This window comes from Hypanus sabinus, unplaced genomic scaffold (assembly GCF_030144855.1).
Source record: "Hypanus sabinus isolate sHypSab1 unplaced genomic scaffold, sHypSab1.hap1 scaffold_352, whole genome shotgun sequence".
Lineage (NCBI taxonomy): Eukaryota > Metazoa > Chordata > Chondrichthyes > Myliobatiformes > Dasyatidae > Hypanus > Hypanus sabinus.
In genome coordinates this window covers 419,392-433,091 of record NW_026781253.1, presented here as the reverse complement: position 1 = coordinate 433,091, position 13,700 = coordinate 419,392, and the positions used below count along the sequence as shown (strand labels likewise).

The window sequence follows — 13,700 nt, the reverse complement described above, 5'->3', positions numbered from 1 at the left end:
ATACAGCCGAACGCGTCAGTGCTACTCAGCATCAATAAACACAATGACAACATTCACACGCGGAACAAAACACACATAATACTTCTGCGATGGAAACGTAGCAAGTACGCGGTGGAAATCAGTATTTATACGATCACACTATGTTGACTGGAAATACATTTACATGTACACACATTTTTGCAAACTGCAATAGGCCACAGCAGAGCTTGTCTTCTGCGGAGTGATCACTGCGGGGCAGCACAGACTCCTGTCTGGAGACCGCACCACACCTCTCCGTGTTGCGCCGCTCCTTCATTTTCTCCGCCAGCGAGCAAAAATCTCAGTTTACACCTGAACGGAAGTAGAACTAATATCCCAGTGTGAGTCCCGACATTAGAAAGGGGGAGTGGTGGGGTTTACACTGGAGTAGGGTTTAGGAACAAGAATCCCATAACAGACAGTGGAGTGGTTGTTGTGACAGATGTTGTTCAGACCTCAGACAAAGTCAGGAAGCAAAAGAGTGAGTCTGCTGGGACTCATATTCTGAGCTGCGTCCATTTCCATGCAGGAAGCATTGTACGAAAGGAAGATGAGCTCAGGGCAAGGCCAAACGCCTGGAAGAATGGTATTTCAGCCAATAGTGAGACTTGGTTGCAGGAAGGGCTGGACCGTTAGTTCAGCATTCCCGATATCTGCTGTTTTAGTCGTACTAGTACGGGGATAATTCAAGGGAAACGGGTGGCGTTACTTGTTGTTGAATATTTCACGACAATGGTCAGTTAGGACAGAATGGAGAACTCGTCCAGGTGAGGCTTTAAGGGTGGAGCTGAGGAAAAAGAAAGGAATGAACTCGTTCATGGGGCAACATGATCCAGCAGCTAACAGTCCTGGGAGTTTAGAGGAACAAGCCTGTAAGAGATCGCAGATTGTTGCAAGAAGCATATCGCTGTGATCTTGGATGATTTTAACAGGTATTAACTGTGAGACCCATACCTTGAAAGGACCAGTGGGATAGTTAGTCAAGCGTTTGGAAGAAGGTAGCATTAATCAGTACGGATTATTTCCCAACGATGAAGTGCAATACTTGATCTCCGACTAAAGAATGGGACAAGGCAAGAGACAACTTTGCATCTAGTGTTGGTGATGCCATTAGAGACAAGGTCATTATGAAAAAGGATCGGTGTGACGTCTGGTTTAGTTTCCGAATTTGAGAAAGACCAACGTTATTGGCGTCAGGAGTGATATGCCAAGTGTGGATTCGGCGGGGCTGTTTTCTGCTGTTCATCGCAAGTTGGAGCCGAAGCGCTGTTCAGCCTCAGTGCAGAGTGGAAAGGACAAGACCGGGAATCGATTGAAGCGTTGAAGGAGAAAACGACATCAGGGAACAATATTGGTGTGTCGAGGAACTGACCGACAAAATAGATAGGATTTGAGACTGGGCTCGACGTTTCCGAGTTCCCGAATTCATTTCTGGTCGCCCCGTTACAGGAAGAGACTGTGTGTCTTTGGAGAGGATACAGAAGGAATTCACTAGGATGCTGCTACGAATCGAGAGCACAATCTATAAGCAGAGGTCAGAATTTTTTTGTTTCTTTGCTCCGGGGCAGCGAACGCTAAGAGGCGTCAGGACGGAATGAGGAATGAGCAATGCATGACCATGCTCATGGGGCTACATTACAGGCCAGACAACAGTCCACTCGGATAGAGTTTGATGGTATGATTGTGAAGGGAAGAAGTGAAGCTAATGTCGGAACCGGGAGTGTGTGATTTGATTGGGAAGAGGGAGCTTCACTCTGTGTCTGTACCAGGGAACTTATACAGATTAATTAGGAGGAGATGTTTGCTGTCTTGTTGGAAATCAGAGTAGATTAATCCCCACGACATGACAAGGTGTTCCCTCAGACCTTGAGAGAGACGAGTTTTGAAATTGTAGGTGCCCGGGCAGAAATATTTCAAGTATCTCTAACCACGGGTCAGGTGCCGGAGGATTGGAGGATAGCTCATGTAGTTCCATTGTTTAAAAAAGGCTCAAAAAGGAAGCCGGGAAATTATAGGCCGGTAGGTTTGAAATCGGTAGTAGGTAAATTATTGGAAGGAATACTAAGAGATAGGATCTATGAGTATTTGGATAGAAAGGGACATGTTAGAAATAGTCAGTATGGTTTTATGCGTGGTAGGTCATGTTTAACCAGTCCATTGGAGTTTCTGGAGGGACCTACCATGAAAGTGGTTGAAGGGAAGGCAGTGGATGTTGTCTACATGGACTTCAGTGAGGCCTTTGTCAAGTTTCCGCATGGGAGGTTAGTAGGATGATTCAGTCGCTAGGTGTACATGGAGAGGTAGTAAATTGGATTAGACATTGGCTCAATGGAAGAAGCCAGAGAGTGGTAGTGGAGGATTGTTCCTCTGAGTGGAGGCCAGTGACTAGTGGTGTGCCACAGGGATCAGTGCTGGGTCCATTGTTATTTGTCATCCATATCAATGATCTGGATGATAATGTGGCAGGTTGGATCAGCAACTTTGCTGATGATACAAAGTTTGGAGTTGTAGAGGACAGTGAGGAAGGTTTATAAAGCTTGAAGAGGGATTGAAGCCAGTTAGAAGGCATGGCGGAAAGATGGCAGATGGAGTTTAGTGCTGATATGTGTGAGGTGCTACATTTTGGTCGGACTAATCAAAATAGGACACACATAGGAAATGGTAGGGCATTGAAGAATGCAGTAGAACTGAGTGATGTAGGAATAATGGTGCATAGTTCCCTGAAGGTGAATCTCATGTGGATAGGGTGGTGAATAAAGCTTTTGGTATGCTGGCCTTTACAAATCAGAGCATTGAGTATACGACTTGGGATGCAATGTTAAAATTGTCCACGGCATTGGTGAGGCCAAATTAGGAGTATTGCGTACTGTTCTGGTCAGCGAATTATAGGAAGGATGCCAACAAAATAGAAAGAATAAACAGGGGATTTACTAGAATTTTGCCTGAGTTTCAGCACCTCAGTCACAGAGAAAGGTTGAACAAGTTAGGCCTTTATTCTTTGAGGGGGGACTTGATAGAGGTATTTAAAATTATGAGGGGATTAGATAGTTGACGTGGATAGGCTTTTTCCAATGAGGGTAGTGGAGATTAAAACAAGAAGACATGAGTTAAAGTTAGGGGGAAAAAGTTTTGGGGCAACAAGAGGGGGAATTTATATTCTGAGAGAGTGGTAGCTGTGCGGAAGGCGCTTCCAGTTCAAATAGTAGAGGCAGGTTCGATTCTGTCATTTAAAAAATGGATAGTTTTATGGACAGGAAAGAAATGGAGGGTGATGGGCTGAATGTAGTTCTGTGGGACTCCGTGAGAGTAAGCGTTCGGCATGGACTAGAACGGCCGAGATGGCCTGTTTCTGTGCTGTAATTCTTGTATGGTTTTATGTTTATATCTCTCGTTACAAACCGTATTAGAGCCTTAGCAGTTTGGTGGGATGTGTTCTGTCATTGAAGACTCGCGTATTTCTCCGGATGTACAGTGGAGAGCGTTCTGACTTGTCGCATCGCCGCCTGGTGTGGAGGCTGCAATGCAGAGGGTCGCCAGAGGCTGCAGAGGGTTCTAGGATCAGCCAACCCCATCACGGGCACAAACCTCCCCTCCATCGAGGACATGTTCAAGCAGGAATGCTCGGGAATACCACATCCATCAGCGAGGACCCCCTCCCGCAGGGAAATGCCCTGTGCTCAACGGTACCATTGGGGAGGGGGCACAGGCGCCTGTAAACTCAACAATTCACAAGCAATTGCTTCCCCTACGCCATCAGGTTGCGAAAGCTCCCTGAACACTGAAGCACTCCCTCGGTATTCACCTTTATTTGCAGTATTTATTAACTTTCCCGATTAACGTTAATTTTACATCTTTGCACCGCACTGGAGTCACGTTGTAGTTCCAGGAGTGGTCGGGGAGGCCGCGTCTGGAGTACGGTGTTGAGTTCTGTTCGCCCTCCTGTAGGAAAAACTCCACTGAGCTGGAAGGAGTGCGGAGGGAGATTTAAGAGGATGTTTCCGGGTCTCAAGGATCTGAGTTATGGAGAGAAGGCAAGCAGAATGGGACTTTGTTCCATGGAGCGTAGGTATAAAGCCAGGGGAGGTACAGGTAGGGTGAATACTCAGTATTTATTCCCCTTGGATGGGGTATCGAGAGCTAGTATGCACAGAATTGAGGTGAGTGGGTGGAGAGAACGGAGAGGCAGGGACTGGGTTAAGTGAGTGATAGACAAATGGGAAGAAGGGCAGAGTGTGAAGATGAATGAGTAGAAAGGAGGAGTAAATAGAGGGTGCGGGAGAGTTTGGGGCAGGGAGGGGAGAAGAGTGGTCTAGGAGGGGAGAGGGAGAGTAGTGTGGGAAATGGGGATGCGAGTAGAGTGGGAGATTGGGGTAGGTAATAGGGGGAGATAGGGTGGGTGGGGATGAAAGGATGGGGGACTGAGGGTGCGGTGGATTGAATGCGGAGAAGTGGGGTGTAGTCATTTGATTGACGTTGGCCCCACGGGGTCTTGACAGAGTCCTCTGATCTTTTCAGGAATATCCGGGTAAAAAGGTGCCGTCTTCTCACAGATGAATCTGTAATTACTTTTGCAACTGTAACTGGAAAAGTAACTCCATCCGTCCGTTTCGCACTTACTGCAGGTGGGCGATCCATGGTTCAACTCGTACAGAAGATCAGAGGCCACATTCCTGTCAAAGAGGGTGAGACGATTTCAACAGAGACTAAACAGATCCAGCAGACAACCGGAGACCGCCGCCAAACTAATCCCACTAATCTGCGCTCTCCCCGCATCCCTTGTCAGCCTCTAAACATATCCTATGATACCGCGCTATCCCCTCAGCCCCGGATCCATCGCCGTACGAATCCCACTACTCCGCTCTCCCCCACAATCCCGAATCAACTCCCAAATTCATCCCACTGCACCACTCTCTCCCGACAACCCTGAGTTTTTCTCCAAACTGATCTCACTCACTCACTCTCTCCCCACAGACCTGATTCAGAACTCAAACTAATCCCACTGCCTGATTCTCTCCCCACGACGTAGTTTCAGCCTCCAAACTAATCCTACTGACCCACTCCCGCACCACAGTGCTGCAACAGACCAAACCTCACCTGTCTGCGCATTTTCCAATCCAGTATGTTACGTATCGATAGACAGCACTGGAAACAAACTTCTGTGAAATTAAATCTATTCAGTTAATGATTAGAAACAGACTCTCTCAATGTATATCCATGTGAATGGGCGGTACAGAGAGGGAATCAAACAGTGTCTGAGCGAGGGAGTGTGAGGTGAGCTTCTCTCTATGTCTGACCCAGGAAGTGTGTGATGGGATGTTGTGGAGGGAGATTCACTCTGTGTCTGACCCCGGGAGAGTGTGATGGGACGGTGTGGTGAGAGATTCACTCTGTGTCTGACCCAGGGAGTGAGTGATGGGATGGTGTGGATGGAGATTCACTCTGTGTCTGACCCCGGGAGTGTGTGATGGGACGGTGTGGAGGGAGATTCACTCAGTGTCTGAACCCAGGAGTGTGTGATGGGACGGTGTGGAGGGAGATTCACTCTGTGTCTGACCCCGGGAGTGTGCGATAGGGCGGTGTGGAGGGAGATTCTCTCTGTGACTGACCCTGGGAGTGTGTGATGGGACAGTGTGGAGGGAGATTCACTCTGTGTCTGACACCGGGAGTGTGTGATGGGACGGTTGGAGTGAGCTTCACTCTGTGTCTGACTCCAGGAGTGTCTGATGGGACGGTGTGGAGGGAGATTCACTCTGTGTCTGACACCGGGAGTGTGTGATGGGACGGTTGGAGGGAGCTTCACTCTGTGTCTGCCTCCAGGAGTGTGTGATGGGACAGTGTGTAGTGAGTATCTCGCTGTGTCTGAACCCGGATGTGTGTGATGGAACGATGTTGAGGGATTTTCACGGTGCCAAAACCTGGGAGTATGTAATGGTACAGGTGGAGGGAGCTTCACTCTGCGTTTCATGCCGGGAGTGTGTGATGAGACATTGTGGAAAGATCTTCACACTGTGTCGCAAATCAGGAGTGTGTGGTGGGACAGTTTGGAGGGGTTTACACTGTGTGTCTGACCCCGGGAGTTCTTGATTATTAATGTCTCGTCTCACGTTGAGACATACCTTTTCCTCGTCTGAATCTATTTCGAGGAGCCTCGAATCGTATTCTGAACAATGTCCCATCGCTCCATCATAAGATTTTGTGATCTCGGATATGAAATAACACCGGTCCTCTTTTTTGATCCAGTTATGGGGACATGTTGTCTCTGCAACTCAAGAACAAGAAACCGTGAGTCTCCCTCCATAACGTCCAATCACACAATCCCGGGGTCCGACACAGAGTGAAGCTCCCTCCACACCGTCCCATCACACACTCCCGGGTTAAGAGACAGAGTGAATCTCTCTCCACACCGTCCCATCACACACTCCCGGGTTAAGAGACAGAGTGAATCTCTCTCCACACCTTCCAATCACACAATGCTGGGGTCAGACTCAGAGTGTCCCTCCACACCGTTCCATCATACACTCCCGAGGTCAGACTCTAGATGTCGCTCCTTCCACCCCGACCCATCACACTTTCCGGGGTCAGACACAGAGTGAATCTCCCTCCACACCGTCCCATCACACACTCCCGGGATCAGACAAAAAGAGTGAATCTCCTTTCACCTTCCCAACACACACACCCCGGGGTCAGACACTACATGTCGCTCCCTCCAAACCGTCCCGTCACACATTCCCGGGGTATGTGATGGAGTGAAACTCTCCACCTCCTCCCTCCCCATCTGTCACCCCCTGTTATGTGGAGCTGTTGAAACGGGGGATGTCGTCTCACCTCTTCTCCTGGCAAGGTATTGGCAAATCTGAGCTTTGTTTTCGTTGATGTTTCTGTACTTTATTTCGAGCTGATTGAACTGATGACAGAGATCGCTGTGCTTTCGATTCAGGTCCGAGAGATCCGAGTTGAGGGTAGTAAAGTTGTTTTCGAGGATAGTGAGGTTGTTGCTGAGGGCGGAAAGATTCTTCTGACAGTTTCTCTGGGAGAGATCCAGGCGGGTGTTCTCGGATGTCCTGGATTTAAGGGTTGAGTTCAACTTGGAGACTTGCTGTTGATATTGGAGCTGGGTCCTGTTCATCTCGTGATCTTGTTCCCGAAGTCTCTGGTAGTTTCGCTCGGAGGTTATCAGAAAATGACGAGTCTGTGATACTGAGAGTGATAATAAAGTGTGTGTCAGTGACACGGTGTGAGGTGAGTCGGTGTTAGATACGGGGAGTTTCTGTGTCACAGTGAGAACTCTGTCTGTAACGAGGTCTGAGGAGTGTCAATATCGCGGTGTGGGGAGTATCGGTGTCGTACTGAGGTGCGTGTCTGTGTAATAGTGAGGGTTGTGCCTGTGTCACAGTGAGGAGTGTGTGGGTATCAGAGTGATATGCCTGTTTGCATGGTTCGGTGTCAGAGTGAGGGGAGTATCGGTGTCACGATGTGGAGACTGTCAGCGTCAGTGTGTTGGGAATGTCGTTGTCACAATAATGGGTTTGACGGTGTCAGAGTGAGCGGTGCATCAGTGTGACGCAGAGGGTGGTGTCTGCGTCACAGGAAGGGAGGTATCGGTGTCACGATGTGGAGACGGTAAGCGTCGCGGTATTGGGAGTGTGCATGTCACAGTGATGAGTGTGTTGGTGTCACGAAGAGGGATTGGTCGGTGTGACAATGAGCGGTGCGTCAGTGTGACGCCGAGGGTAGTGTCGGTGCCACGGTGAACACAGAGTCAGTGCTTTTGTGTGGGGAGTGAAAATGTCACGGAGAGGGGAACGTCGGTGTCACAGTGAGAGTGAGTGTCCGTGTCACAGTCAGGGGGACTGAACAGGGCATGGTGAGGGTCGTGACGATGTCCCGCTGTGGGACCTGTCTGTGTCACGGTGAGTGGCGTGTTGGTGTCGCTGCAAGAGGAACATCAGTGCTACGGTGTGGGGTGTGTAATTGTCACGGTTAGGGGAATGTTGGGTGTAATGGTGTGGGCTGGTCGATGTCACGGTGACGGGTGTGTTGGTATCACGTAGAGGGCACTGTCGATGTCACGGAGGAGGGTGTTAACTCTCACGGTGAGTGTACTGTCGTGCACTTTGTGAGGTACTGTCATAATAATGGTAACGGGCTTCTCTATGCTATGTTGAGGGTAACGTCTATGTCACGGTGAGGAACGCGTCGCTGTCACTGTGAGGGGCGTTTCGACGTCAGGGTGAGAGGCATGTTGGTGTCAGGGTGAGATTTTTGCGCTAACGTTTCATTGCTCTCTGCTTGTTTGCGGTATGACTACACCCGGAGCCCGTTCCACTCACCATAGATCGAGAGCCCAACCACTATCGCGACGAGGCCGATTGTAACTAGGAGTAACAGGCAGATCCTACGGTCCGGTCTATTTCCGATGTTCTGCTTCGGATTCTGTTTCTGCGCACCTGCAGAGAGAACATTCAGTGTGTTTGTGTGAAATCAGCCGTGACCCCACTGGAAATCCCTCCCTCCCACCCTCCGCTACAGGGAAGCAACCCAGATGTCCGACCTCTCGTTGTAACACGTGCCACCGAATCCAGGCAGAGTCCTGTTAAACCTCTCCGGAGGCCGCCCAACGCCCTGACATCTTTCCGATAATGGGGTGACCAGAACTGTGTACAAAGCGCCTGATTCAGCCTAACTCGTGATTTTTTATAACAATGCAATGGAACTCCCTAACATTTGTACTCAATGCCTACGACTAATCAAGGCAAGAACACAGAATATCGAACAACACAGCACAGTACAGGCCCTTTGGCACATAATACTGTGCCGACCCTTAACCACTGCCTCCCATGTAACCCAACACATTAAATTCCTCCATATACCTGTATAGTAGTCTCTTAATATTCACTAGTGTATCTGCCTCTGACTCAGGCAGTGCATTCCACGCAACAGCCACTCACTATTTAAATAACCTTCCTCTAATATCCGTCCCATCACACACTCCCGGCGTCAGACACAGAGTGAATCTCCCACCACACCGTACCATCACACACTCCCTGGGTCAGACACAGAGTAAGACTTCCTCCACACCGTCCCATCACACACTCCCGGGATCACGCACAGGATGAATCTCCCTCCACACCGTCGCATCACACACTCCCGGGGTCATATAGAGAGATAATCTCCCTTATACCGTCCCGTCACACAGTCCCGGGGTCAGAAATAGATGGAATCTCCCTCCAAAGCGTCCAACCACGCACACACCGGGACAGTCACAGAGGAAATCTCTCGACATACCATCCCTTCACACACTCCAGGGCTCAGACACGGAGTGAATCTCCCTCCTCACCGTCCCACCAAACACACCCTGGGACAGGCACAGAGGGAATCTCACTCCACGCCGTCCCATCACATATTCCGGGCACAGACACGGAGTGAATCTCCCTCCACACCGTCCCATCACACACTCCCTGCGTCAGACACAGAGTATGACTTCCTCCACACCATCCCATCACACACTCCCAGGGGTCAGACACAGAGTGAGGCTGCCTCCAGACCGTCCTATCACACACTGCCGGGGTCAGACACAGAGTGATTCTCCCTCCACACCGTCCCATCACACACTCCCTGGGTCAGACACAGAGTGAATCTCCCTCCACACCGTCCCACCACACACTCCCTGGGTCAGACACAGAGTGAATCTCCCTCCACACCGTCCCATCACACACTCCCTGGGTCAGACACAGAGTGTCTCTCCCTCCACACCGTCCCATCACACACTCCCTGGGTCAGACACAGAGTGAATCTCCCTCCACACCGTCCCATCACACACTCCCTGGGTCAGTCACAGAGTATGACTTCCTCCACACCATCCCATCACACACTCCCAGGGGTCAGACACAGAGTGAGGCTTCCTCCAGACCGTCCTATCACACACTCCCGGGATCAGACACATTGTGAATCCACTCCACACTGTCCCATCACACACTCCCGGGGTCACACACAGAGTGAATCTCCCTCCACACCGTCCGATCACACACTACCGGGTTCAGACACAGTGTGAATCTCCCTCCACACCGTCCCATCACACACTCCCTGGGTCAGACACAGAGTATGACTTCCTCCACACCGTCCCATCACACACTCCCAGGGGTCAGACACAGAGGGAGGCTTCCTCCAGACCGTCCTATCACACACTCCCTGGAACAGACACATTGTGAATCTCCCTCCACACTGTCCCATCACACACTCCCGGGGTCACACACAGAGTGAATCTCCCTCCACACCGACCCATCACACACTCCCCGAGTTAGAAAGAGATTTAACCTCTCTCCCTCTGTCTCTGCCCCACTTACCACTGGATGGAGACGGTGAGATGGGTTTTACGATCTGCATTTTCATGTAAGTCTCGCTGTCGTCCATCCTGTAGACGATTTTCTGCGTCTCTGAGCTCAGCGAGGGGAAGTAACCGTTGTCAGAGGAAGCCCGTGTTGACAAGCGGATCAGACCGACTCAGATAAACACCGGATGGGCTGCTGATAAAGAAAGAACACGCAAGCAGGGGGAGGGAGTGCTGGGGGAGAGGGGGATTGAGGTGGTGAGGAGGGTGGTCTTGAGAGATGAAAGTGGCGGGGTGGGTGGAGTAGTAAGATTGGGGGAGAAAGAGGGAGGGTGTGTAATGCAAAGTTAGAGTTTGGCGGAGAGCGAATCGTGAGTGACAGGTGTCAGAAAGGGGTATCGCTGAAAGAAGTGGAGAGCGAGAAGTGCAAGAGAATGTAGAGTGTGGGGTAGAAATAGAGAGGGTGGATTGTTGGAGGGAATCAATTTGGTTTCTCGAGCTCTCTCTTTTTTTCTTCTATTCCCTCTCTCGGGTGGATATTTTGCATTTACTGTCCGAGAGGTTTACAAACAGCACCCCATCGCCGACCACAACATCCTGTTTATTCAGGCCCTCTGTGCTCTAGAAACCAAGGCCTCGGGACAAACCAGAAACACCCAGAGATGTAACCGAGCTACAGAAACGAACAACAGATTGACCTTTTCGCACCGTGTAGAACTTATCAAAGAATGCATATATTTAGATATTGAAGTTTCCAGGAAACTAACACACGCTGCGCGGTGTCTGAGATTCGACTCGCTTCACCCATTGGAACATAAGCTGTGGGTTGTCAGTATTTCAAAAAAGTATTGAAAACTTGCGGTTACACTGACTGGGCCGGCATACAGACAGGAAAAAATAAAAATAAAAATAGCAGTGGTGTCGGCCCAGCAGACGGAGTTCAAAAACTCTCCATCACCTGCATCATCTCTGCGCTCCACACTCACCCCTCACTAACACCCGATTCTGTTCTTTTACCGCTACTCCCTCTCTTTCTTCTGCCTTTCTATCTCACTGCCCCCCTCACTACGCCTTCTCTTTCTGTCTCCCCACCCTCTCTACCCCATCTTCTCTCTTCCCTCTCTCTCCCGCTCAGAGTGGAAGTTCAACGGACTGAAATGCAACCGGGCCGTCTGTACCGGTTCCGTGAAAGGCACCGCTGACTGGACAGTGGAGATAAGTTACATCCTCCACAGTAAGTAAGAGGGGAGGATGGAACGAAATGGAGGCTTCGGAAATGGGGGTGAGGGTAGTGATAAAGGGGTGGTGGTGCGGGAGATGTGCTGTCGCGGGTGTGTCTGTGCCTGGATGAGAGAGACAGAATGAGAGAGACAGGGAGAGAGAGAGAGATGAGAGAGAGGGAGAGTGTCTAGCCGAATTAGTATGCGCTGGGACTGTGTTCTGAAATCTTGACACTGTGTCTGATCCCGGGAAAGTGTTTTGGGAGAATGCGCTGGGACTTTTCTAAATGTCTACCAACAGGACTATTTGATGGGGTCAGACACAGTGTGAATCTCCCTTCACACCGTTCCATCACACACTCCTGGTGTCAGACACAGAGTGAATTCCCTCCACACCGTCCCATCACACACTCCCGGGGTCAGACACAGAGTGAATCTCCCTCCACACCGTCCCATCACACACTCCCGGGGTCAGACACAGAGTGATTCTCCCTCCACACCGTCCCATCACACACTCCCGGGGTCAGACACAGAGTGAATCTCCCTCCACACCGTCCCATCACACACTCCCGGGGTCAGACACAGAGTGAATCTCCCTCCACACCGTCCCATCACACACTCCCGGGGTCAGACACAGGGGGAATCTCCCTCCACACCGTCCCATTACACACTCCCGGATATACTCATTATCAATCTCCCTCCTCACCGTCCCATCACACACTCCCATGGTCAGACACAGAGTGAATCTCCCTCCACACTGTCCCATTAAACACTCCCGGAGTGAGACGGTGAATGAAATGTTCATCAACACCGACCCATCACACACACACGGGGTCAGTGACCCTGCGAAGATCCCCCCACGCCATCCTTCACACTCTCCTGCTGTCAGACGCTGAGTGAATCTCCCTCCACATCTTTGCATCATACCTTCTCGTGGTCAGTTAGAGTGTTTAACTCTCTCCATTTCCCTCATGGAACAGGATAGCATTTTTAAATTGTGGGATGGCAGATTATGAGGCGATGAGGTTAGTACTTGCGGGAGTGAATTGGAATGTAATTTCTGCAGGGAAGTATAATATGGAAATGTGTTCGATGTTCAGATATCTCTTGCAGGATCTTAGCGTAAATGTATCCCTTTGAGTAAGATAAACAATGGTAGGATGAAGCCTCCATGGTTGTGTAGTGAGGTGGACAATCTCGTCAGGTGGACGAAGTGAGCTTACATGAAGTTGTGAACACATGGATCAGATGGGCTTATTGAGGAATATTGGATAACAAGAAACGCGCTCAAGAAGGGGCTGAGGAGAGCTGGAAGGGGGTTTGGGAAGGTTTGGAGAGTAGGGTGAAGGAAAACCCCAGGACATTCCTCAGTTATGTGAAGAACAAAAGGACGTCAGGTGTGAGGGTAGGACCGATTAGAGAGAAAGGTGGGAAAATGAGCCTGGAGGCTGAGCAAAAGAGCGAGGTTCTCATTGAATACTTCCCTTCGGTATTCACCAAATATGAGGGAAGTTGATCACGGTGAGGACAATATGAGTCAGCATATTGATATTGGAGCATGTTAATGTTGAGGGACAGAAGGTGCTGGTGTTGTTAAAATACATTCGGGCGGTATGTCCCCGGGTCTGACAGAATCTACCCCAGGCTGCTCCACGAGGCGAGGTAAGCGACTGCTGAGCATCTGGATAGGATCATTATGTCCTCGTTGTCCACAGGAATGGTACCGGACGATTAGAGGGAGGCGAATTGTGCACCCTTCTTCAAATAGGTAAGCAGAGATAGTCCGGATAATTATAGACCAGTGACCCAGACGACTGAGGTGGAAAAACTGTTGGAAAATATTCTTAGAGATCGGATATGTCAGCCGAAGGTTTTTTACTCAGTGAGTTGCTGATGCGAGAAATGCCCTGCCTCAGTCAGTGGTGGGGGCAGATACACTAGTGAAATCTAAGAGACCACTAGACAGGTATATGGAGGAATTTACGCAGGTTGGTTATATTGGAGGCAGTGTATAAGGGTAGGCAGAACATTGTGGGCCGAAGTGCCTTTACCGTGATGTACGGTTTTCTGTTCTTTGCTCTACACCGTCCCATCACACACTCCCGTGGTCAAACACATGATGAAGCTCCCTCCAG

At 50.0% G+C, this 13,700-nt stretch overlaps 1 protein-coding gene across 1 annotated transcript in view; it reads right to left on the bottom strand.

The window, feature by feature from the left end:
• Positions 1-758: 758 nt before the first annotated feature.
• LOC132388570 (uncharacterized) overlaps positions 759-13,700 on the bottom strand; it is a 64,288-nt gene continuing 51,346 nt past the window's right edge. Inside the window, exons 7-12 of the mRNA XM_059960946.1 lie at positions 8,349-8,465; positions 6,844-7,215; positions 6,135-6,277; positions 5,113-5,174; positions 4,636-4,688; positions 759-805 (exon numbers count right to left, since the gene is read on the bottom strand). Coding sequence (XP_059816929.1) covers positions 759-805; positions 4,636-4,688; positions 5,113-5,174; positions 6,135-6,277; positions 6,844-7,215; positions 8,349-8,465 — 794 coding nt within the window. The remainder of the gene's footprint in view (positions 806-4,635; positions 4,689-5,112; positions 5,175-6,134; positions 6,278-6,843; positions 7,216-8,348; positions 8,466-13,700) is intronic.